General features: G+C 39.2%; 1 protein-coding gene across 1 annotated transcript in view; it reads right to left on the bottom strand.

Annotated features, from left to right (window-relative positions):
* POU6F2 (POU class 6 homeobox 2) overlaps positions 1-27,051 on the bottom strand; it is a 485,940-nt gene that overhangs the window by 381,180 nt on the left and 77,709 nt on the right. The window contains exon 2 of the mRNA XM_062179142.1: positions 14,522-14,693. Coding sequence (XP_062035126.1) covers positions 14,522-14,693 — 172 coding nt within the window. The remainder of the gene's footprint in view (positions 1-14,521; positions 14,694-27,051) is intronic.

Here is a 27,051-nt window from a genome sequence, read left to right as displayed (position 1 = left end):
AATATCAAGTATCAAACCTAAGTCAGATAGAAGGCATACATTCTAATGTTCTTGAGCACAGTGGGTCACTAATTCTCAATAAACTGTCATGTATTTTACGAAGAACTAAGAGAAAGGAGCCTGACTTTCTCCAAACATAAAGCAATAAAAAAAAAAGATATGTGAACTACTGTCATTTGATCAGTACATACTATATACAAATTCTATATACAAATTGGATCCACTCCATCCTACAGAAGAAAGCTGTGGTTTTGTCCTCAGTACAAAATATACACCTTAATATAACCCGTACTTGTCTTCTCCCAACATTATCTTTCTGCACCAACACTACCCAGTGGTGCAGCCATGTGGAGCCAGATTTAAGTTTGATTACCCAAAGACAAGACCAAAAGGGGAAAGCAAAAACATCTGGGAGTCCAAGGGGTAACATGTCCTGTATTTTTAGGGAATAAAGGCAAAACTGTGCAGCAGACACATCAAATGAAGGTGATAGTCACTGGCACGGGCTCAAAGGAGAGCATGTCTCTTCTTCTTAATATTATATGAACATGTACATTCAATCTGAAAGCATGATCAAATATGCTTCATTATAATCATATATTAATCAGAATTGACATGTGTTAAATAAGTTGTTTTAAAAGTGTCAATAATTTCTGAGAAATGTGCGTGGGGCATGAATATGTAATTTAAAATGTGTGTGGTTGTCATGGAAATGAAGACAACAAAGAAAGATGCTCCATTAGTGATCCTATTCTGGAATATAAGAGAGGAATGAGGTCTTATTAGTCTTAACCAAAATCTGTATCCCTGAAATGCTAAGGACATGTTTCCCCTGAAATATGGATTCCAAGGTCAATTTCAGATACTAAATATTCAAAGAATGTTCAACTCTAAGAATTGTTGCAATGATAGATTGAGGTTGCAATGTTACTTTTGGTTTGTTCCTTTGGGGGAAAAATATGAAAGGCTCATCCTTGAAGATCAGATAATTCTATGGCTATTAAAACTCCCTAAAGTGGGGGAACATCATGATTCCTAGTTAGAGCAGTCTTCAAAGCCCTGACACATAACTAACGCTTTAAGAAGGGCTTCATTTTAGGGGCAGGAAAGAACTCCCCCAGGACAGAGAAGGCTACAACCTAATCAAGCCCTCTTCAGGAGCAGAGATCCTTCTTCTCATATCTAGCTTGAGTTTTTTGCTTTTATGGAGAAGGATTGACTTGGAAAACCAACCTTATCATAAAAACCCTTACCTACCCAACAGTTAATATCTAATCCACATACAGTGCCCCCAACAGAGTAATCTTCAGTTCTCAGGCTGAGAATGATAGGAGGGAAGGAACTCACGTGAATTAAACACCCCCATGTGAAGACACTTTACTTGTTTTACATAGTCTTCAACACCCCCATCAGAAGCATATTCTAACTTGCACATCACAGAAATAGAAAATAGGACTCTAGAAGAGCTCATACTCCTCTGCCTAGATCAAGAGACATAATCTGAACCTGGGTTACAATCCTTCCACTGTACTCTTCACTCTTCTCAAATCTTCACACAACTTCAATGTGAGGCTTCTCTCTCTGAAATTTCCTATAGTTCATTTTGACATGATCACAAAAACATTTTCTGAAAGATCTCAAGGCATTTAACTGGAGGCAAATACTATATTCTTAATTTTGGCAGCAATGTGGTTAAGACAGAGAAAAGCAGGTGCAGGCCTGGAAGCTGGAAAACTCCCTGGGAGAGACAGCTAACATGCCGTGGAAGAACTTCACCCAAAGGCAAGTTGCTACCAGGATGTCAAACCCAACCACAAGTTAGAGGCATGCTTGCTGCCACCCACAGACATCTGGTTTAATCTCACTTCTCAATGCCAACATTATTTTTAAAATCTCTATTATTGGACAGAAGCACAGACCCCACCACTTTAAAGCGTATGATAAGTAACTGCCCCTCCTGCACCTTTATCCCTCCCACCCACCCACCCACCCACCTATCCAGGATCAAGAAAGTGAGTCACTGTTCCCTCTGGAATCTCGGTTATCCATTTATAAGACTCTCCTGAATGGACTTGGAGAGAACACAGTGGCAGATGTCCCTGGAGGAGGAAGGGATGTTGTCATTAGGAAGAAAGATCCCCAGAACTTTTCTTTGATCAGGAGGGCCCTAGAGATTGTTGCCTCTTTACAGAGAAGCATGGCTAATTCCAAAGGTTACAGATTTCTATTGTTGGATTTCAAATAGTCTCTAAAAATGGTAAGTATGTTGTCAACTCTTAATAATAAAGTGTGGTATTTCTTAAGGACTGGTTAGAACCCAGGTAATCTATAGGGCTCAACTTGTGTTTCAAGCCTGCCATGCCAAGTACCATCCATCCCACCACTTAGAGTCGGGCAAACTGAGGATCCAACATGCCGTGTCCTTTGCCCAGGCAGCTAATAAGTGGCAGAGCCAGACCAACATTTTCAACAACCCCACTCCAGAGCCCTGAGGCACTCTACATTGTAAGGGAAAAAAATCGACATGAAGAATGAAAGCAAGGGAGACAGAGAAGAAAAGATAAATCTAGTTTGTTCTCCCTTTGGACATGACTAAAAGAATAGAAAGTGTGCCTCACATTATATACACCAAGCCCTCTGATAAGAATGTTATAAATGTGATTTGTCACAAATCATGTAATAATTCCTTCCTCTTCCCCATTTTTGAGGGATAATAGTGTTTTTTTCTAAAATGTTGACATGAGGATTCTAGTCAACTAACAACTTCTGAAATGCGTGACCTTGAAGATTATAATTTCCTGAAGAGGTACCAGAAAGAGCATCAATATATCATGCCAGCTGTGGGGCATTTTAGCGTGGGGTGATTGTGTCTTGTTCATTTTGACATCATCAGTAGCCATCTTAGTGGGTCAGCTAGGTGATGAAGACTATGAAGACTGGTATGTAGTCTCCACCAGGTCCCTAGACAGTCCCTGTTACAAAGTCCTCAACAGAGTCGCAGTGGGTGAATTCAGCTTTCCATGGTGAATGCATACACTAAACAGTGCGGAGTAGAACCATACAGCAAGGAGGATAAGCTACGGGTTTCCACACTCTGTCCCCACACTGTGTGAGTGCACAGCTCCTTTGTTTTGATACATGAAAGTGGCACAAGAGTGGGAAAGCCAGCTTCACAATATTTCCCAGCAAAGCAGAGAAATGTAAGTAGTGGAGACTCACAGAGATGATGAAAATTCCTAGGAAAAGTAATTTCAAAGATTCAATATAGAAACGATCCCAGGATATCATGGGTTTATTTTCATCAATTGTTTTATTTTGAGGAAAAAAAAAAAAACATAGTTCTTTTCACTTCTATAAATGTGCCCCCCCCAAAAAAAAAAAAAAAACAGAAAACAATGTTTCTTTGTGTGGCTTTGCGACTATCAGAGAGAGAAAGGGAAAATCGGATGAATTTTGACAGAGAATAATAATAACTCTTATTTATTCTTTAGTACCCTCTCAGGAAAAGGGCATATATACTAAGAATGGCATTATATGAACAATATAATGACAATGTAATTTCAAAGAGTACAAAATGTTAAAAAAAACTTTGATAACCATTGTAAAATAGCCTCATAATTAAATTTATATTGAAAAATGTCATTGCCTTTTATATATATATTAAATACATGAAATCAATTTTTAAAGTATTTTAAAAAATAATTCCACTTATATATTTATTTCACCTAAGAGGCACAGTTGTGCTATTTTGCTTTTCCACTGCATGAAGTATTTCATGAAATAAGTCATTTCAAATATCGTTCAACTAAAAGCATTCAATTATTTTTACGTTCACTTGTTAAATGTTCAAACAGGGCCACATTAAAACACTTTCAGCTTCCAGCCATCTATTTCTTAAAAAAAAATTTAAGTCATTTTTTCTCTAGGCTGCAAAAACATATTACCAAATAAACTGATGAAACATCTCAGCAACTAACATAAACGTGCAATTTTAATGCCTTCTAATCACACAAATCAATATGAGATTTTTGTACTTGTGCATGACCTTCTTCAAATTATCCCCCCATTTTGGCTGAATCAGAACGAGTGTGGGCTATTTGATAAAAAAAAAAAAAAAAAAGAAAACCCTAAGTGTGTGAAATAAGAGCCCTCGCTTCTTCTGCCAGGCTCCTCTTGACAGCAAGATGATAGAAGCATCACATCCCTGGGAGAGTAAATGCAAACTGACAAGAGATGAGCCTTTAGATGTTGAATATAATCTTGAATTGTGCTTGAAGTGTCTTATTATCTTGTCTTTTGATGTCTGAAGGGGTGGCTCATTGTTAGAAAAAGGAAAACCCTCGCACATCTTTGCCATCTTTAAAAATTGTTTGGCCTTTAACAACTGCTTTTCCCACTAATGTCCATTTCTCCTGACAATAAATATGGCAGGTCGTCAGCAAGTGACAAACAATTTACTTTACATGCCACATTTTTATGGGTTTTGAGAGCTCATGTGGAAGTGTATTTTAAAAAGCCCATAGAAATTAGCAGTATTACAAATGTTAAGAGGATCCTGATGTCAAGGCACTCATCATGGCTATTTCCTGCTGTTTCTGGTTTTATATCTCACCAGTGCCAGATTCAAAATTCAAGTTATTTATTTACCATCAACTAAAAATAGCCAAGGAAAATGAAAGAGCAACAATCAGTTCTGACAGATTCCATGAAGGAGATGCCCGAATACAGCTTTTCCACGCACACTGCAATGTTGAGCACAGTACATAAAAAACAAAATCCTATTTCTAAGTAGGAGATGAAGATCCCAGCCAGGTTGCTGTGTTTTCCCTCTTACTCTACACTCTTCAGTACTTTTTAATTTCTGCCATCCCTCTGGGTACCCCTTAGCCTTCACGTCTGCCATTTGCTTTGTGGTTTGTTTTAACTTAAAAGTTTAACGATGTTCCCAGTCAATAGGATTCCTTAACAGCTCAATCAGAGTCATGCCAGTTTTCTGTCACCCAGCCAGATTTTGTGAGAGCTTTCAAGATCTTTTCTCAGACCTCCGTCACTCTAAGAATCCATATGAATTCTCAAAAGGACCATAAACCGTTGCAGGGTTCAGGTTATTGTATCATTATAAAAACATATGGATACACTACCGATGACAAGACATGTAGCTACCATTCTAGGCTAGCACAACCATGTCAATGCCAGCAGCAATCTCCAATCTGCCTTTTTTTTTTTTTAAAGAGGCAGTTGGCGATATTATTCCCTTTTAAAGCAAGATGCATGATTTTTAACACACTTCTGATGGCCTGCAGGTTCCAATGGGTGTGTTAGGAAAGGGTGATGCAAACAGAATGCAACGGCAGAAGTAAAGATTGTAAACTAGAGCCAGGAAATGGACCAGCCTGCCCGAAAATTCCAACAATTTCCTAAGTTAGTCTTAAGACTAAAATCTACCTTTGTATTACACTGAGGGATGTTTCTGCGCAAAAGCTTGTGCAAGTTTTCTACATAATGTGGATGATCCCTGCCCTGGGTATTTATCCACTCATTGAACACAGAGCAAAATATGGATTAAGCAAGTCAAGCCATGAAAATCTCTGCTATATGTGATATTTCTCTCATGCACCTCTTGCAAATTCTATGTTTTCTTTTTGATATGTATTTTGTAAAATTTTATAAAGGAAATAGATATATAAAAGAAAATATGCCCATTCTGAATAAAGTGTAATTCACTCCCCACCACCATCACATCTATACATTTTTTAATGCAGGAAAATGTGTTTTTCCATTTGATTTTCTATTCTGTTCTACCCTTGGTTGATTTTGGCAAAAAGTCACTCTGCAATAATAAGTTTTCATGCTTTTTAAACAGCTTCAAATGTTTGCATTTTTAAATCAAATTAATCCCTTAGCCTCTCTCCTACTTCAACAGCGATGATTCTCTCCTGCAATAAGTAACCCCAAACCGTCAGTTTGTGAAAACAAATCTTGCCACATCAGTGTTAACAAACAAATCACCACACATGTGACCATCAGGAATGGCAAAACAGAGATTAATTATTCTTTGCTATTTGAATAGTAAATGTTTATAATGTGATTTCTTGATTGTGTACCACTCTACTTTGATATATACTTACATGCATAAATATATATCTAGGCACACAGAATTCTTAAGGGAAAATTGCACTAACTTACAAAAATTATAGTATTTAACAAATGCCCTTTACTTAAAAAGGAACAGAATTTATATTGCAATACATGCATATCCCACAAACAGATGGACATTTAATTTCTAATATGTACATACCAACAGTCTTCCCTAGCTTGGGTAACTTGTGCATGCATTAAAGATACATGTATAAGTATATACATACATATATGTCTTACATCCATACGTATATAAGTCAAACGGCAGGTACTCCCCAGTTTGTTTTTTACTGAGTTAAACTGCACAAATTCTGCAGAATCCTGTTATCTCCCCTGCTCAGCAAACAGCAGCACTCAAGATGACACTGGGAAACATAATGATACTATAATAATACTTGGGTACTACTTAACTATATTAGAATGCTATAATATGATTAATTGCTCTTTATTGGTAAACTCAATTTTGATAAATTTATGTCAGAACCATTTTTCTCAGTATGGGACAAGTACATTTAAATAATGTGTGGATGGCATGAACTAAACAAAAGCTTGCTAATGTAAATTAGCCATTATTAATCCTATGATAGAGAAAATACATAAACACCATGAATTTAGTGTGACAGTTTGAAGCCTCGTATGAATATTGGGGAAAAGTGGGAGGAAAACTTTACGTAAGAATGCACAAATGTTTCACATATATGCACTGTGCATTTATACCACCTGAGAAAGAAAACATAGGGAAAACAAAAATAAAGGATGAGTGATAAGTAGAAAATGTAATTTTAAAACACTTTGTTCATCTTTAAGTATGGATTTCCTGGCATGCAAAATCTTCAGTCACATAAACATAGCTTTTTCCCCCATAATTAGTAGGATGAAATTAAAGTCATACAGGTATTTGGAAAGTATATCCATTCAGAAAAATACCAATTCTTTCACAACAAAAGATGAAACATTAGGAAAACTGTAAATGCCAAGTAATATACAGCAGGAAAGACATACTCCTTAAATTGTTAAATCAGTTCATATTGGCTCTCACTGCTACATAATAAGTGTTCTAATATTGTGTACTTTCATTTTCTCCCTCATTCTCATACTAAACCAATGGGTGTTTTTTTTTTCTTGGTTATTTACTAAGATGATTTTTAATGTAATAAATGCAAGTTTCATTATATAATCCTATTTCCGATAGTCGTCAGTATAGCAAACCTCTGAAGCACTTACTTTATTACCTAGTTTCTCTAACTATAACCCAATCATTTTCCTCATAATTAAAAACAGTTTCAATGGCAGTACAGTTCTCCAGTAAAAGTGACTTAAACTATATTCATAATGTTGCTCATGTGGCTAATTTTTTAATTTATAAAAATCATGGGAAAAAAATCATGGTATGTTCTCATCTCATCTAAGTCCTTAAATGTACCTAAAGAGAAAAGCCTGTAAGAAACACTTGAGCATGGCTTTTCCATCATATTCTCAAATTATTTTTATTTATATATTTATAATCTCAAATAAAATTCCTATGTCACACTGGGAATTTATAAAATAGCAGGTAAGTATTAAAAAGACCTCATGATTTATTTATCTTAGTTAGGTGGTTTGAAAAAAATCATCTTACAAAACAAAGTTAAATTCCCTTTTTCTAAGAATGATAAACTTTCTTTCACCAGAAGGGATTCAATGCAATTTGTTCTGACCTCTCCATTCACACTAAGAAGCTTGGTCCATGGCTGAGCACTCCCAGCAGTGTCACAACATAGAGTAAGCAATGTCACCCAACAAGTCCATGCTTATTTCAAATTTTTAGGAAATCTGACTCTGACAGTTACACGGTTGGATATTTCAATTTAAAAGATTAAGAGTCAGGTCAACTTATTTAATAATCAGAGATCATCAAAGCCCCCGTATTGTCAGACCCCAATTACTCCTTGATGAATGATTTTTTTAAATATAATTAGTACTTGAAGGTATTCTCAGAGAAAAATCCAGTGTTGATAGACTTAGAACCTCATTCAGAGTCATAGCATGAAAAGTCTAAGTTCAATTGTAAAATATTATATACAATTAAAAACAAATTACATTCCCCCATTTCTCTCTGAAGATATTTGAAATTTGAAATGATAAATATATAAAGGTGAAAGGCAAGCTGAGCAGACACACCAGCAAAATACAAAATCGAGGAAGACAACAACCAAGAAAATTCAGAGTCACATTGGATATTAAAGAGAAACCCACCTGCCGGAGAAGGGCAACTGTTACTATGAGCTTTCTCTCTCTACCTCTGCCTTTGGATATTTTTTAAAAATTTATTAACCTGACAGCAGGAAACTTTATACAGATTGCACCCTGACAGGGTGCCAGTTTGGTATAAACACTTTACTATCTTTTCTTTTGCATTAAAAAAAATCAAGGCACATGTTAAGTGGAGCCAGGTGCACATTTGGGCCAATGTACCCGCTTGTCTGATTGCCTCTGCATTCCAAGGGGAGGCCTGGTTAATCAGGAGCAGCCCAATAACAGGCCTCACCTCGCCTCCCTTCCTCTTCACATCTACTTTCTTTTTAATGTGCGAATGTCTGATGTATTATTAATCCCCAAACATAAACCAGCAAGGTCGTCAATCAAAGAAAGTACCAGTTCTCTCACAAATTATCTGTTTACTATCTAATAACTCAAAGTCTGCTTGAAACCACCCACTTAAACCTCATTTTCAAATGAGGAGAAAAAGTATATTTGGACAATTCTTGAAAAGAATCATGCTAACTATATAATTAAGCCAGGTAATTAGGGAAGAAGGCAAAATATTTCAGGGCTGAACCTTGGGAGTTTGAATCTGGAATGCACCTCTATTTATTAATTATGACATTAACTGGACTGGGTGAACTACAAAAACACCTAATGCCACACAAACCTTTAAGTCAAAAACATTCAATGTGTTGAAAAGACTAAAATGGGATCATTTAAAGGAGTAACAGTGTAGAGAGCAATCTGATTTCTAACACTTTGTCTTATTTCCAATTGTTTGTAGGAAAATTTAACAACAATCAGAAAATAGAAGAATTATAGGGGCCAACATGTAAGGGGAAAAAAAAGTGCACCTCTACCAGCATTTTGATTTACTAATGCACCATCACATAGCATCCTTGGATGCTGCAATACTGAACTTTCTACTGCAAACAGAGGCCTGACCTGAGCCGCACAGGCATGGCAGAGAGACAGAAAACGAGGCACTAGGAAAGTCCCCACCGCATCGTCTGTCTCTCACTGTACGTTGTCCTCCCCCGAGGGGAACCTGGAAATGAGTACAGCTTATGGGAAGGAATAGGCGAAAAGTTTGATCATGGTGCCTCTCTCTGTGGATTTAATTTCATTGCAAAGCTTACACATTAATGGTACTGAAAGTGGATTTATTTATCAACACAGCTTTACAATGGTTTTCCAGGTTGGGGTGGGGGAGCCACAAAACTAAATGTGTCTAGAGATACACAGCCTCTCACTGATTTCTAAAATATCTTAGTGCATTAGGGTTTCTGAAATGTATGAAACGTATCTAAACGTGCACCTTCATCCTCAAGTCGGCAGATAGCAGCACAAGGGCTTGTTTGACTATTAAACCATAAATGATTTTTGACAAATACCCTATAGCACATTCCACTTATTTACACAAATACAGGTTTCTACTGCTTTCTTTTGAATAACTGTTTCCACATAGAACCTATTACTTAAATCATTTAGTTGATTTTTAAAATGCTGCTTTAAATATTTCCCCAGCAAAACACTTTCTTCAGCGAAATAGAATGGATTTCCAATGGATATATTATAGAAACTTTTAAAAATGTAGAAACCTGATTCATATGCTTAAATAAATGCATTTCTCTGGAGAATTTTTCTCATCATCTCCCAGCTAAATCTCTCTTGGGCTTAAGTCTTATGCACTGATTACCGGCTCCAGCATATTATATCAGACTATTATAAATACCCAAGGTATTGAAGACTTGAGAGAGACGTTTGAATCAAGGCCTCCACTCATGCACAGGCAAGAGGCAGCATCACCCCCAAGTGCAGGCCCTGCAATGCCCTGCCATGACCTCCACACTGACCCGCAGAGACCACTGTCTCAAGGGGTGACAGACAATTCAGTCCTTTATCCTTGTGTCATTGAAAACGACTCCAGTGTCATAAATTCTAATCAAGTCAAACTGGATGGCAATTTGAAAAGAAAAAAATTTCCTAATGCATGTTTCTGTGAGAAAGATTCCAGAATGGAAAAGAAACCCGCAATAGACGGTATCTTTTCTATCATGGAGAATACACCGACTCAACTTTCAACTCTTTTCTAATAGTTCACAGATGAAGGACAGTGAAAATACACACTCCTACAAGCACCACCGCATGTGATTTTTCAACCTAAAAACACACACCATTATGAGAGAAAAAACAACCACAAGTTTTTTTTTTTTTTTTTAATTTCAGGTACAATGTTGATACATGGTGTTGTGCTTCCACGTCTTCTCAAAGCTCTGAGCTACAGTGCAATAGGGCTCTCTGAGAGGCAACACCCTCAGACTGAGACAGCCACCCAAGGTAGTTGGGACTTAAAGCAGTCATGAGGTTTGACTTGAAACAATAAAAATTTTCCCAGGAGAAACACTGTTAATAAATCATCTTTCAAGCCTCAAATATATATGGGAGGAAATATTTAGGGCATGTTTTATGAGGTCTCACTTCTCGGACTGAGAATACAGGGGAAAACTGTAGTGCAGATATTTTTCCAGGGATATATATTACTTTTATCCTTTCTGCGACCATTTTCCTGCCCGAGTTGTTGATGCTATCATTTGAATTTTAGCATCCAACTTGACTGAATGTGGAGCACTGAATTCTTGATGGGTGTAGCTAAAAGTGAAGTACCACATTGACACCAGAGCTATAAATGTCTCCAGAGAAAACACAGCAACCTCTTCCCTTTGACACTGTTTGCCACAGACCAGTTCTGAGAATGACTTCCAATACGCACACCCCTTGTCACATGCTAGAGGAGTGATTCTGTGTGGCATCACTCACTGAGTCACGCCACCAAAGTTCCATGAGTCGCAGTACCCATCTCCCCTAGGAATGCCCTGGACACACAGGCTGTTCTCCCCCTACAAGGTTTCTTAGGGCTCAGACTTAGAATAATACTAAGGCATGAACTGGAAGAGGAGATACTTACTCTACAGGCTGTCCATGGATAAATATGTACAACTTAATGACATCACAGAGAACTACCGAACCGCATGTCTCTCAGTGAAACGTGGGTTCATCTCTCCTAAGTGTACTTTCGTTTCCATGGCTCAAGTTAAGCAAAACGTTACCTCTGGTGTAATTACTTTATGAAACACAAGGGCCCTTTTCTGAACTTTCTACTTAGCCTGGCATAAGGCTTCGCTGTTCTCTTTCGGGTGCTCGAGCTGCTCCAAGCACTGACACATTCTGCACAGTATGTTTCCCTTTGGATGCTGTTAAGTGCAGAGGTGCAGTTTAAGGAGGGGCATAAAAAGCCCAGTGGTCCCTGGAATTCCCTTTGTTTATCCATAGAGGGCATCAGTATTAGCCTTTCTCCTGCAGTTTTGGGCTGAAGGTGCCATACTGTGAGAGAAACAGACTTGTCCTCCAGACTGCTAATTTGAACAAGACACAGATGGGGGACTAGGCATCAAAGAAATCCATTTATACTGAAATTCCAAGTACAATAAAAGAGAGTTCGTCGTCTTTTGTTGGGTACTGTCTCTCCATGAATCTAAACTGATCAAGCTGCACATGATCTGTCTTCATCCTCCCATGTCGTTACAGAAGCACAGTTTTCAATAATACAATTTAGAAGCTATAAGAATGATTGTGCCAGAAAGAGGTAGAGAACCTTAGAAAATCACTGTTTAAAGGAAAACATGGATGCTCTCAATGATTCAGGAAGAATGCAATTCTTCATTATCAAGTGGAGTCTAATCTGTTCTACATTTAAAGATGAGAAACCAAGACTTGAACGTATACATGTCAAAGAAAATAATGGTCTCTTATATTGTGTCCCCAGAGTTGCTAAACATTCTGGGAGACAATTATTCCAGAAAGTTTTAGTCAAGTTACATAAACAAAAATTTCTAAGGCTGAGTTCTCATATTAAAAAGTGAAAGCGTAACAGAGCCAATGGCTGAGGAAATCATACAAAAATCTTGGGGTGCTTCACACCACTTCTAATTTTTTCATCAAGTTTTTAAAAATGGTTCATGTATTGATTTCCTCTTTACCTAATTGGAAACTGGGAAAGATCACTGCTTTGAATATTTTAGAGATCAAAGGCAAAAAGTAGGATATACAAAAGGGATATAAAATAAGAATGTATATTTTCCTGGGTTCTCCCCTCAAAAATTCAGAAGTTGAGAAAAATCAAAATGAAAGCTAGTACCTTCTAAACCCCACTATGATTTCCAAATTAAAGTGTTATTCCTTAATAAATGATAACCTATAAAGATTCTGCCCAAAATCTATTTTCAATGAACTAATTCAAATCTCTGACTCTCAGAATCATTTGGAGCTTATTTCTCTACACATGTAAATCACTAAGAAGTAACATAACAAATCCATCACAATTTCCAACACTGAGAAATCTAAATTTGTGATAAGAAGCTAAATTAATCAGTTTTTGTCAGTTGAAAGCCAACAAGTTGGAGCTCTATGGTCAAAGTCTATATGACATTCACTTATTAAAAAAATACAAAGTTTAGGAACAAATAATTCTGAACTCACAGTTGATTACTTTTTAAAAGTCAAAGGGCTTCCTTAGTGTACTCAATATCAGAGTAGAACATGGCTTTAGCCTTCCTATAATTCATAATTTCATCCAACTTCTCTCACTAACTCCCTAAAATGAAATCATTGTGTTTGGACCTAACTCTCCCTATATGGATAAAAACTTAGGCTACAAAAAAATACTTCTTTACCGTACAAATTCTTAAGCCATAAAGCCTAGGTTTGAAAATCTTATGTAAGGGGAGAAATTACTTTTCAGTGAATAAAGGGTAACATCAGGATTTCTTGAAACTGGAAGCTATTATACCCTTAAGTCTGTTACAGTACTTTACCAACAGAAGATCAGCAAAGCCAAGTTTCTCTGCACCACCCTCCAATATTTGACCAAAGTTGCCATTAAAATTAGAGAAAAGTCTCTCTTCTGAAGATGGCCCAGAGCTGCCAAACTGCCAAGGCAGCTTTTTCTCCGCAGGTTAAGAAAACAAACCAACAGCCTATTTTTCAAACTGAATTAAAGACTTTAACAAAGTGGTCTACGCAAGGGATGTTTTAGAGTTCATGAACATGACTGTTTTTATCCTCCTGGGACTAAAGAGTTCTCTGCTTGATATACACACAGATCAGGTTAGTATATGTAAGTGTGTGTACACACACACACACTTGAAAATAATTAAAAGCAAGTGTTTCAGGAGCGATTGTTCTAGAAGCCTAATGTCACTCTGAACCATAAAGTGCTCTCCAGCAGAGACATCCATCAACATCTATCACTCAGGCTCGCGCCTCAACACCCTCTCCCCTTTCTGATTAGAGATCACAGTTGTTTGAGTTGGCTTACAGAGTGTCATCTGTTTGAATGACAGATGTCTCTGCTAGAGTGGCACGTCGCTTGTTCTTGTTTGTGTATGAAACAAGGAGTCCTGAAAGGTCCTGGGCTGCCTCCACCTTTAGCATGAGGCTCTAAACACAACATCTAACGGATCAGGGTCTAGGTGAGGGCTGCCCAGGACCTAGCTTGCGTCCTCATCACCCTTTTAAGAGAAAAACAGATTCATCCTGATCGTGATGACAAAACGTTATTTCTGTGAGCAATTCTCGCCGGCACCTTTGTTTACCTGGCGCGGCGCGACTTGTATTGATATTTTTCAGCTCTCCTCTCCTGTCCTTTGACTACAGATAATAACTTCTCACTCTCCTTCCCCTTCACAAAAGGCTGCGAAGCAACCCGAAACTGAGTCGATATGTATTCAATAAATGTTAACCAATTCTCACAATGGAACTGATTTCCTGATTATTATTCCCATTTTCTTTTGGGAAACAATCCCCCAGCCCCCGGGGACGCCCACAAGCTTTGACAAGTTAAAATGGGCAGCGAGGAAGTTCCTTGTTGCTCAAAGTTTGGAGGACACCCTCCCAGCCAGCCGGAAGCGGCTTTTGCAGCTTAGCACCTGCAGGACTGAAGCTCCTCTTTAGTCCGCACAAGAAAACGGAATGAACAACGGCGCGGGGTGGGGGAAGCAGGGAGGGGGTGGGGGGGCGGCTTGGATCGCTCTTCCGGACAACATGGGAGGACTGAAATGAAATACCTAGACAGACTTACCCAAGAGCTTGCTGGGAGTGTCCTCGCCGTCATTTGATTCCACAGGCGCAAGCAGGGGCTCATTCAGCTCGCTGTCTGAAGTAGCAGCCTTGTCCTCACCTCTCAACTCCGCATTCATTTCACTGTGCACTGACAGCGAGGGCTTACTGACTTGTCCAGCTATCATTGGATCCTAGGATGGGGAAAGTGAAGGGGAGGAAAGCAAAGTGGCAGCTTTAGGGTGCGTGTCCTCTCTCTCCCTCGCCCTCTCTCTTCTCCCTCTCTTACACACACACACTCTCTCTCTTTTTCCCTCTCTCTCTCTCTCTCTCTCCCTCTCTCCCTCTCTTATCTCTGGCTGCTCCCGCTGTTATTGCTGGCTGCAGTCAAGTGAAGAGCTATTACAGATCCGATGACTTCTCCATTACTCCCCACCCTATTAAAGCGCAACTAGCATGTGAGAGATGCAGGAGGCTTCCGAGGGCGGAAGAAAAAAAAAAAAAAAAACTTCTTTGAAAGCCACCTAAGCAACACAGCTTTAATTGTGGGGTGTGCTTTTGTGCGAGTGTTTTTACACCTTGTTCTGTCTTTCGTGCGGGAAGAAAAAAGAAAGTGCTAGGCTTGTACTTGAGCAACCTACTGAAAAGACAGGCGCACCCCATGGAGGAACCGCCGGCTAATTTAAGAAGCCATCTCCCTGGGGGAGAAGCAATTAAACCTGATCCCAAGAGCAGAGAAAAGAGACCTCGAGACGCTTTCCGTGGAAGAACAGATATTTCTTATGTAAATTCTCTCAGCTCCCTTAGAAACTGACTTCTCTGGTCCCACAATGGGGACCAGGACCCAGGCTAACCCCAAATCAAACGAACATTTTAAAGAAAATAGTACACAACAAAACAGACAAAAATTGGCTTTAAATCTTTATAGAAAGGAATCAGGAAAATACTTACAAACTGTGTTCAATAATTCAGATACCTAGAGCATCATATGCCCCGAGCATTAAAGGAAAAACAAAAACCACCTCCAGAAAAAAAAAAAAAAGCAAACTTTTCCCCCAATAATTTAGATCTGCTTTATCTTCAGCTCATTTAGGAGGGCATGTTAGGATCAGAATTGTTTTTCCAAGTATAGCCTTTTTATTCCATTTGCAAACTAAGATGCATAATATTGTTTTGGTTCAAGTATCAGGCAGGAGGAAAAAAGCAAGAAGTGCCCCTTTTGCGTGATCTGGGAGGTATTTATTGCCATGTTCATGCCTAAATGGTTCCTGAGCAGGAAACAGGTGACCAGCACAGGAGCAGGTGGGGCGACATGCCCCATCCCATCATTACATTGGTTGCGGTCTGCTGTGGTTTTTTTTTTTTTTTAATGTATTCATGCCTGAAAAGTGAATTTGATATGACACATGATAATCTATGAAAATGTTAATCAATACAAATAGTTTAAGCTGTCATCAAATGCACTTCTTTAGTCAATACTCATACCACTGAAAACAATGTCACTGTCGCCAGGCCTTAATTTGCACAGCACTTAAATATTGGACTCTGTGCATCAATGCACTTTTCTTCAAATACTGTAGGTAAACACATTTTCTCCCTATTTAAGGCTGAAGCACTCAGCACGCATTTAGCTGAGCCGAATCCTCCCTTTTGAATACCTTGATAGGTCCACTGGAGGGCAAAATTAATACTTAATTGAATCTCACAGTCATCAAAATAATCAATACTTTTTTATTATTTATTCTTTACAGTCTGTTGACTGTTTCAAACCTCTGAGGGAATGGTGGAAAGGATTCATGGCTTTGAAACACTGTCATTTAACAAGGTAATTTTCAGTGGGGCATTAGGGGTTGTGAAACATATAATAAAACAAAAATGGTGGCTTATAATAGGAAGAAAGAAAAGAATTATATTTCTGCCATCTAACAAAACAGGATAAATAAAAAAGCAAGAGCAGAGAGAGATCCAGAAAAGGAGGGGGACGAGGGAGAGAGAAAGACTGGCTTTTGAAGGGTTTTATCATATCAAGAGCAGAGCCGGGCTTTCATAATGCTGACATTTCTCATCCTGACAATCCTAAACAAGTGGAAAGGATGAGATCGTAGATATCATCTTTCATCACATTCCCCAGCTTAAGAACCAACATGACAGCTCCTCTCCCCTTTACACTGTTAATTACTAAATAAAATACTACTCTCTGTCAACATCAGATTATTGCAGATAGCAACCACAAACATTTCTCCATTGTTTCCCCCTTCTGAAATGGTGATACCTACCTTGAACTCTTTAGAAAATAAATTGGGCTTGTCTCACCATATTGTAAATATTTGAAATACAATCAATGTCATCAATGTGGTCGATTCACCGTATTGGCAGCCTCAATTTGCTGGTGACAGATGAGCATTTCATTTCCTGGGTTTGATCACCCGGTTTTAGAGTGCTTGAAACTTGAGGGTAGGGGGAAAGGCAGGCAGGGGAGAAAGGACACACACAATTCTCTAAACGCACACAAATTTCCGTCCTGTATATCCAGAAAAAATGCGTGCTTGAATTCCCCCAATCCAGTTGTGTGGGAGTGGGTAGGAAGGGAAAAACACTGCTTTACCTCATGGAGTTCTTAAGTGGAAGGGCTCTTAAAAAGTTCATGGGCAATGCATATTAAAAAACTATGCATGGGTCTCAAAAAAAGTGCACCAAAATAAACTTCCCTTTAAATTCCATTTGTCCACAAACTTTTTGAAGTACCCCCCATACACCTGTCACATGGTGTAAAAGGCCCAGGTTTAAATTCTAGTATGCTCTCTTTACAATAGGTTGAATACTCACTCAGTCTCTCTCATCTAAAGGAAGGGGTATGACTTGTGCCTTTGGAGCACCCTGTGTCTGTGGCTGAGCTGCTCACTTGAGCATTTTCAAGGTAATGTTAACAGTCAACCCGTATGAGAATGGCACTCTTATGTGGGTAGACTTACAGAATACCATGCTCTTGCCTTATTTGTGAGGGGTCAAACTGAATGCCGAATCACACCGAGGAGCTGAAATGCAGCTGCTAAGTTCAAGTGCACTTAAATCTTTAAGATGTTCAGTGTTGCTGCTGTGTGCAAAGCATGTACTGGCAGATGGCATATATTCACTGACCATTAGCTCTTCTTCCTTCAGTTACTTTTATGTACCTCCTGCCTGGCTAGGTTCCCAACTAGTGCCTTTCAGTGACTCTCGCTTAGAAAACGCGAGAGTTTGTCGTTCGGGTACTCATCTGATCTTTCATCCTACAAAAGAGTTTACGTTTTCCACGCTGTAGCTGTAGTGCACGTATATATGTGCATGACATGGTTAAACAGCAAACCCCCAGTGAGGCAGAGAGCAGACAGCTTTTAATCACAGCTGCGGCCACTGGGGGATCCATTTGAAAATGTGTCACAAGCAGTCACCACTGAGTACAGTCTCTAAGTGGTGGGGGACTGCCTCTCTCTAGTAGCACTCGGCTTCCAAGTGGCTCTCTCACTGCCAAGTGCTACGGCAGCTTGTGAAATCCTTTCCAACGTGAGCCTGCCTAGGTGCTTGTAGAAATGTAAGAGTTGCGACTTCACTCTGTATAAGGATCTCAACAGCAGCAACCAGGAACACAAACAGCTGGTGCAGGTGGAAAAAGTGAGCTGCTGAAGACTTTGTGCTTGAAAACCTAAAGTTGTTAGTACCACGGCTGGAGAAGTTGAACGGTCTTTGCACCTGGCTTCTCAACCCTAATAGAAGAAAGGAAGTAATGTAGAGCAGTGTCCAATGTGTCCAATATCAGAACATGGCACATGCCAGTGCAGGACATTCACAAAGGCCGAGAGAAATCCAACAAAGAGTGAAAAAGGGAGAACCAGGGTTTTATCATATCAAGAGCAGAGCCGGGCTTTCATAATGCTGACATTTCTCATCCTTTTGCTTCTCCTAGCAAAATCTCGACCAAAGTGTTCAGCGTGTCCCATAAGGAACAGATTATGACAAAGATCTGAACTACAATGTAATTATTTATCTATTACAGGGACTGTTACAAAATAAAAATAGGCCCCATTTATTGGGTGAATTTTCTAGACAGACTCTTCAGATATCTAACGTTACCCAAACCATACAGGATGTTAACTTCATCTTATGGATAAGGGACTGAGACAGAGAAGCAAAGTGACTTACCCCAAAGACACACACCTAAGTGGTAAAGCTGCACTTTCAACCTTAATCCATTCATCTCCAAAGATTGCTAAATTGTTAGACTGCACAGCAGGTGCTCAATGAAAAAGCCAAGACTCAGAGACTGGCCGGCGCCGTGGCTCAACAGGCTAATCCTCCGCCTTGCGGCGCCGGCACACCAGGTTCTAGTCCCGGTCGGGGCACCGATCCTGTCCCGGTTGCCCCTCTTCCAGGCCAGCTCTCTGCTGTGGCCAGGGAGTGCAGTGGAGGATAGCCCAAGTGTTTGGGCTCTGCACCCCATGGGAGACCAGGAGAAGCACCTGGCTCCTGCCATCGGAACAGCGTGGTGCGCCGGCCGCAGCGCGCTACCGCGGCGGCCATTGGAGGGTGAACCAACGGCAAAAGGAAGACCTTTCTCTCTGTCTCTCTCTCTCACTGTCCACTCTGCCTGTCAAAAAAAAAAAAAAACAAAAAAACAAAAAAACAAAAACAAAAAAAAAAAAAGACTCAGAGACTTAGTCATTAAGGAGGTATCCAAAAATCTCAAGTTAAGGGCAACAGAGCCAGTGTGCTAATGAAGAGTGTTAGCACCTGAATAACTGATTTCCAGAGCATGACGTGTGCAGTATCTTCTCCACAGAATCAAGCTACAAAACACTGCTCTAGCTTGCACTACTGGGCTGCAATCTATGGGGCAGTATGATATCAACAGAAGAAGATTGGGGCTGGTGCTCTAGCATAGTAGGCTGAGCCTCCACCTGTAGCGCCGGTATCCCAAATGGGCACCTGATCGTGTCCTGGCTACTCATCTTCCAGTCCAGCTCTCTGCTAGAGATCCAGAAAAAGCTCCTGGCTCTGGATCAGCTCATCTCCGGCTTTTGCAGTCATTTGGGGAGTGAACCAGAGGATGGAACACCTTTCTCTCTGTCTTTCCCGCTGTCTGCAACTCTAACTCTTAAATAAATAAAATCTTAAAAAAAAAAAAATTAGTATCAAGTAGTGTCCAACACCTGTATCTCGAGTTCAGTCTCACCCTTTAGATAAAAGTAGCTAGCCACCTCAGTTTTCTCATCTAGAAAATGAAAATGTTAGACTAAAATAGTATTTTCCAATGTGCACTCCACAAAACACTTGTCCCAGAAGCGGTTCAATGAAAGAGTTCTGCAGTCATACCCACGTGAAAATGCAGCAAGGAAAACCATTAAAAAACAATCTAATTAATCTCCCCAAATAATCTAATCGTAGGAGGGCTTTTCCTTATATCCCTTATTATAGTATTATCTAATAGATCTAGAGTATGTCAGCTTATATTACCAGTAAATTAAAGTACAAAGTATGATTAAAGTATGATTTGAATACAAAATTAAAGTTTGATTCTATAATGTTGGACTAAAAGACTCCTTTAAGTATGTGTCTGCCTAGTACTTGTCACATTCAAACTTTTACTTAATTAACATTCCTTGAAGTTCATTTATGTGCAGATAGTATCCAACGGTATAGGGCTTAGTGTGCACTAACCATGTATACTCTCAAACATTTATTTCTGATATCCTTTAAAATAATTTTAAATAGAGATGTCCCAAGTTATTTCTGTTGTGTAACCCTTATTTGAAGAGTAGATATAGGGCAGTGTATTAAAAAGGAGCATTCTACTTGGGCTTTTATTAGGGTGCTAAAATTATTACCAGATTTAAAACAAAGATATAATTCAGCTCACAGCCTACAATAATTTAACTAATAGAGTTTTTATAAGCATAATCATTCTCATTTTATAATCAGAAAAACTAAAGATAGCAAGATCATTAACTCAGCAAAGCATCCGTGTCTAGTGGCAGCCACGCGATGAAAATACCCAACAGCCTTGAAACTGAGCTTGAACTAGGTCCAGCATATTTTCATGTACACACAAACCAACAACGGAATACACCAGCAGAATGACTTGAGGAAAATGTAAACAAGATAGGCAGGCTCCAAAAATCCAAGGCAATAGCTCATTTGGTTGTGAAATCTCAGAGAATGGTCAAGTTATCCACAACGAATCTATTTCTAGAACTCCATAGAAAAATTGTATTTTAAAGAATGTTTTGAACCGTCCCCCTCTTATAATGCCACATTTTAATTTTATTGAAAGGTAGAAGCAAATGATCTACCACTCATTTAACATGTACACCCAGCATCATATTTTGTGTCTAGTTTCTCAAACTGAGAAGTGGTAAAAATCAAAATAACAAATAATTTACAAGAAAGTAGACCTCAGTGGGTTTGGAGAAAAGATAATTTTAAGTGTGAAGTGTATGGTCTTAGCCATGAAGAAAGGCACAGTTCTTTCTTTTACCGAGTACCAAATATTGAATATTTAGTTCAATATATTTAATTCACAGAATATTTTCCAAAAAGTTATAAAAACTTTGTATACTGTTTCATCATTCAATATTTATTGTTTCTATAAATAGCTTTTGAAAAGCTTCTAGAAAGACATCTTATTTAATATTTTAAAACAAAACTATATTAATTTTGTACTTTTTGTCTATTAATGTAAGTATATAAAGATACTTCAAAAAGTCTATGGAAAATGGAACTAAAACAAGTTTATTTTGCTGAAAAGATTTTAATTTCACACAGTTCTTTCATACTACATATTTTTAATGCAATTTTGAAGATTGTTCATATGCATACATTTCAAAATGTTTTGTATCAAAATAAACTTGGCTTTTAATTTCAATTTTTTAAATTTAATTTTAATTTTTTATTTTTATTTAATTTTAATTTTAATTTCATTTTAATTTCAATTCAACTTTTTAAATTTTCCCCACAGTTAGTGCTTAACTAGGAAGATCAAAGGACACTAAAATACCATAAATTCACCCAATTAGTTTATCTTTAATGTTACTTTTTGGACCAAAAACAAGATTTGTTTTGGAAAAAGCAGAAAGTCTTACATTTCTAGCAAATATTCAACAAATAGAAGTTTGCATTGTAATGAACTTACAGAGTTGTATAAACATACTTCAAAAAGTTCATGGAAAAGATGCTTTGGTAAAAAAAAAAATTTCAAATCCATGCATAATTTTCAGACTATGTATTTTCTATCAACTTTTTAAAGACCTTTAATATATATCCTTGGTTGTCCCAAAGTAGATTTTCACAGCAAAGTGTTGATCCCAACCTGTACTTTCTTCCTCAATCCCATATTCCCAGCAGCTGTCTCTTCCCCCATATCACTTAAACGTAGTGTAGTAGAAATTCTATTTAAATATTTATTTATTTATTTCAAAGTCAGAGTTACATTGAGAGAAGAGAGGCGCACACACACACACACAGAGAGAGAGAGAGAGAGAGAGAGAGAGAGAGAGAGAGAGAGGTCTTCCATCCGCTGGATCACTCCCCAGTTGGCTGCAATGGCCAGAGCTGCACCGTATCCCGAAATAAGTAAATTTGTATTCTGTGATAATCAAGCAGGGCATTCAAAATTTGTTTTATTTATTTGACAAACAGAGACAGACAAATCAAGAGAGATCTCCTATTTGATGGTTCACTTTCCAAATGCCCACAACAGCCAGAACAGGGACAGGCTGAAGCTAGGAGCCTGAACTTGATCCAACTCTCCCATATGGTTGACAAGGACCCAATTACTTGAGCCATCACTTGCTGCCTCCCAGAGTGCTCACCACCAGGAAACTGGAATGGGTAGAAGAGCTAGGAATCCAACACAGGCACTCCAATATGGGGACAGGTGTCCAAAGTGGCAAATTCATGACTTTGCCAAATGCCCAAACCCAGCATTCAAAATTTGAAACAAGGAGCTGGCACTATGGTGTGGTAGGTTAAGCATCTGCATGTGGTACCGGGCTTCTCATATGGGTACCAGTTCAAGTCCTGGTTGCTTCACTTTTGATCCAGCTCCCTGCTAATGGCCTGGGAAAGCAGTAGAGAATGGCCCAAGGGCTCAGGCCCCTGCACCTGCATGGGAGACCCAGAAGAAGCTCCTGGCTTCTGATCGGCCCAGCTCTAGGAGTTGTGGCCATTTCAGGAGTGAACCAGTTGGTGGAAGACCTCTCTCTGTGTCTCCCTCTCTAATTGTGCCACTCAAGTAAATAAATAAATCTATAAAAAAAATTTTAAATAAATGCTGGGTTTATAAAGTGAGAAGATTGAAGAGACCACAAAGGACTTCACAGTCCCTTATTCAGCACTAATGCTATACAGGACTAAACATGAATTATCACCTCTTCCATCTTGGTTCCCACCTCAACATGGCTTTTTCTATCTCCTGGGGAAAATTGTGAGGCTCAGTCAGATAATGTATAGATAACACATATGAATATATTTTGAAAGACATAGAGTATTACACAGATTGACGACTTTCTATAATACTGCTTCCTCATTAAGATATCCAACTGACTGTGGGTTACTTTTTTCTCCATCCCTTCAGGTTGAAGCAGGAGTCACTAAACCATTAAGTTGCAGAATTCTCACATATGTATACCACAGTGCATGCTAGGGTGCTCTACCCAGATACTTTTAAGACCCAGTCACTCTCTTTCCCCAAGCCAAGAATGTCAGTCCCCAACTGCTCACAACTGAATTCTCTCCCCGAATTGCCCTGAGCTGAATAGAGCTGCCTTCCTCAAGATTATGTCCCTTCTAAATAGGTAGGCTAGGTTTTGCCTTATGGCCTGCAGAGCCTAAAAAATTTTTTAAGGGAACGGGTTTATTGGAGGAAACGCAGTAGACTGGAGGGAAGGGGCAAAGAAGGAAGAGAGGGAGAGGAAGAGCATAAGACAGAGAGAGAGTGAGAGAGAAAGATCAAGAGACAGAGAGATCAGGAGATGGAGAGAAAGAGCCACATGTTCAGGAACAGATCCTTTTAAAACTTTGCTGGGGAAAGCCTAAAATATTTACTATCTTAATTGTCCACACCCAAGTTCCATTCTTGGTTCAATTGCCTTAATCAACATTTATGATCAAAAATTTAATAAAAAAGATCATACTCCAAGTTTAGCTATCACAAACTGTGCGGCTATCTCGCCTCTATTCACTATTCACCACTCATTCACTCTGCATTTTGCTATTTGTTACAGCTTATATGAATTTGGGTAGACTTAAAGCTATGTTGATCAGCATTAATGGAGGTTAGAAATGAGTTCCTATTGGTTAGTCATGTTCAATATAATTTGTACTGGTTAAGATATTTTAGAGATATTCTCTACCCTTGCTTAAAATTAAAGAGTACTGAGGATCTGGCAAGTCTTGTTGTGTATACCCATGGGGACTAATTTGATTTGTAAACTGTTTCACGCCCAGCCTTTGGGTCTGAGAATATTAGTTGCCTGGTGTGAACTGTTAGAGAAACCGATCTTGCTTCTAGAACTTTGCCTTATCTTCCTTAATCGGTCTTCCAGGCAAAAGGTTAAAGATTCACCTAAAATGACAAAGTTCTACGACTTCATTAAGACAGCTTAAACAAGTTGTATTGGAATGGTTGGTAGTAAGAGTCTGTTTAATAAGTATCTAAATATATGACAGCTCTTGATCTGAAAGTCTATTTTCATCATAACCAGACTTTGAAGCTCTAAGAATGTGCAAACCCGTACTATCTCTAACCACTTATATCATTATCTACCAACAAGAACCTAATGGTTTTGCATACCAACTCTTCTGGGTGATGACCTGCAGTTAGATAAACACTGTCTTAGAGGCAGAAAAAGTCATTACAGAATGAAATAGGATCAAGAGCCTCTGCTTAGAAGGTACCCTGGGAAAATTACACTATTTGCTGCCCACCTCCACCCCAGTTCTGCCATACTTTATCTAGGGAAACGTTGGTGAAGACAAATGTTTGGAATCATCTTGGAAGAAAGCAATGATAGTAAAATGTTTGATTTGACATTTACCAACAATAAAAGGGAACACATGAGCCCAGGTGGAGAGTGTCTTGTCTTTTTGGTGAACCTCAGATAAGTGCATAATTTCCCTCTCCCCTAGGGCCTCTATCCCTCTCCAGGTCTCAGCCATGATTCCCACATCCTCTTCACTCTGCTTATACTCTGAAGACAACTCCAGAGAAAATGAAAACATTTGATGCAACTGTATTTAAATACAAACAAGCAAATAAGGACAACAACTCATCAACATCAACACAAACCTGTAGATTAACAGACAGTCTGCCCATTCTGGACTTTCTACAAAGCATCTTGTATACAGCTGGACACCTATCCAGGACATCACCTTGAACCTCCATAGCTTCTTTGCCCTCAGGAGGTTAAAATGACTGTGGGGATGATGCTTCACACATACTTATCTGGGAAGAAAGGGAGACACTGGTATTGACAACCTAATAACACCATCAATTCAATTTCTGCTGCCTTTGTGAAAAAGCATCAATAAGAGTTCAATCCAGGCTCATCTAGATCTGGTCTTTTGGTAATGGGGTTATACAGCAGAATTGACAAAGCATACACATACCCTATATTCATACATTCTTTGTGATCTGATACCTTCAAGTAGGTATCAGAATTTAATCAGAATACAACTCATGGTAAAGTGAATTTATATTTGACAGTTTGTATGCTTGCTTAAGAGTTCCAAAAAGAGAACATCGAATTTCTGTCTTGGGAAAAGCTTATTTTCTAGTACCTTAAAATTCTAGCAGAAGCATTCAGGAGCTGTATCTTCAAACACACACAGCATAGTGGAAATAAGATGTTATTCTATCACTTATTCTTAAAGGAAAATAGTTAAATGAATACTTAAATATGTGTACACAGTAACTCCATCTTTCCTTTCTATATAACAAAGGATGCACAGTTAAAGAGAAAAGCTTTTTCCTTAAGAAAAAAAAAAAAAATCCAGTTCCTTACAGTTTCCGATTTCCATAAATAAAGAGAAACATCCATTCTGCCCCCTGCTGACAGTTCCAAACCTGAATGTGTCCACAGTATCTCCTGAACTGGATCCAAACTACTGCTTAGGACAAACCAGGGCCACACACTCAGCCCCATCCAAGTCTCCCTCTGTTCCACCACGATGTCTGGCTGGGCAACGCACAACCACAGAATGTGCTCTTCACAGTCCAATGATGGTAACTTGCTCAGAGGATTTTCTGACGCACAGCAATAAAGTAGTGCAAAGCTGCCTGGCCTAAGGTACTCACTGAAGCACTTTAGCCCGTAGGGGGCTGACTGCAGCCAGCCTCATCTGGGACCCGGGACCCCGCACACCCATCCCTCACCTGTGACCTGCCACGTCTTAGTCCCACGGTGCCAGCGGTGAGGATTGTGCACTGGGGCCAGAGAGCCTGGCTTAGGCTCTTGGGATCCCCTTGCCCTCACAGAGAGGCCTGGGGCAAGAGTCTTACTGCATCTCTGAGCCTCCACTCCCCTAAGAGGAAAATGGGACTAATAATGATAGCATAGTGTCTCATGAGATAGATTTGCAGATTAAATAATTCACAAATGGTGCTAGGCACAGGTTGGCGGCAAAACAGCTAGAAGAGATTTCTATCTGCTTGCTCCATGCTCTTTCTGTGACCCTCCCACAAGTGTGAACCTTTGTGTGTTTTATTGTTGAGAAGCTCCTCAGCCATCCTCAGATTTCCAAAGGGATTCAAGAGCCACTTCCCTATCCACCCTCTTCCCTCTGTGCACACACGGAGCCCCACCTGTCTTTGTATCCTCCTCCAAATAAGAAGGCAATGCCTGGCATACAATAAACCCTCGCTAAATATCCATTGATTTCGTTTGAAAAACAAAAACAAGAATCGATATCTATAAAAGATGGAAGAAAGGTCAAAAAACTGTTAGATGTTTAAGAACTAAATAACTCAGAAGTCTTTCGAGAAAGAATTTGCTCTATAAATCCTCAAGCTTTATTATTTTAAGAAATAAGTAACTGTCAGCGAGCTGTAAATTCCGTGGAATTAAAACAGCATTGGGCTTCTAATGCCACAAGGTTCACAACTGCACATTCTCTAAAGGAGTCATTCTACTTCTGTTCAAAAGGCTTAGTTGATTTCTCTAATGTGCCATTTCCTGCCCTCCACTTGCAAACTGCAGCTAGGCGCTATGGAAGTGCTTCCTGTGGGAGGCTCCACGCTATGAAGTGCTTCCTGTGGGTGGCTCTGCTTTGGCTTCCTGTCCCTCCCAGCAGTCCAGGTAGCCTTCCCGCTCCAGGGACCTTTTCCTTTCCTTCTCTACCTCGGGTGTTCCCTGCCCGCCTTCACCTGTAATCCACTCTCCTTTAATATTCCAAGAGCGACCCTTGAGGGTCCTTTGAATGCTGCTCCAATGCAAAAGGCTTCTGAGCTTTTAAGAGGAGCACAGATAATAATTCCAAGGAGATAGAGGTGGGGAGGAAGGGAGAATGTGATTGGAATAA

Source organism: Lepus europaeus, chromosome 20 (assembly GCF_033115175.1).
Source record: "Lepus europaeus isolate LE1 chromosome 20, mLepTim1.pri, whole genome shotgun sequence".
In the NCBI taxonomy this organism is placed as follows: domain Eukaryota; kingdom Metazoa; phylum Chordata; class Mammalia; order Lagomorpha; family Leporidae; genus Lepus; species Lepus europaeus.
Note: the sequence above shows the minus strand (reverse complement) of the source record. Positions and strands in the feature narration are given on the sequence as shown.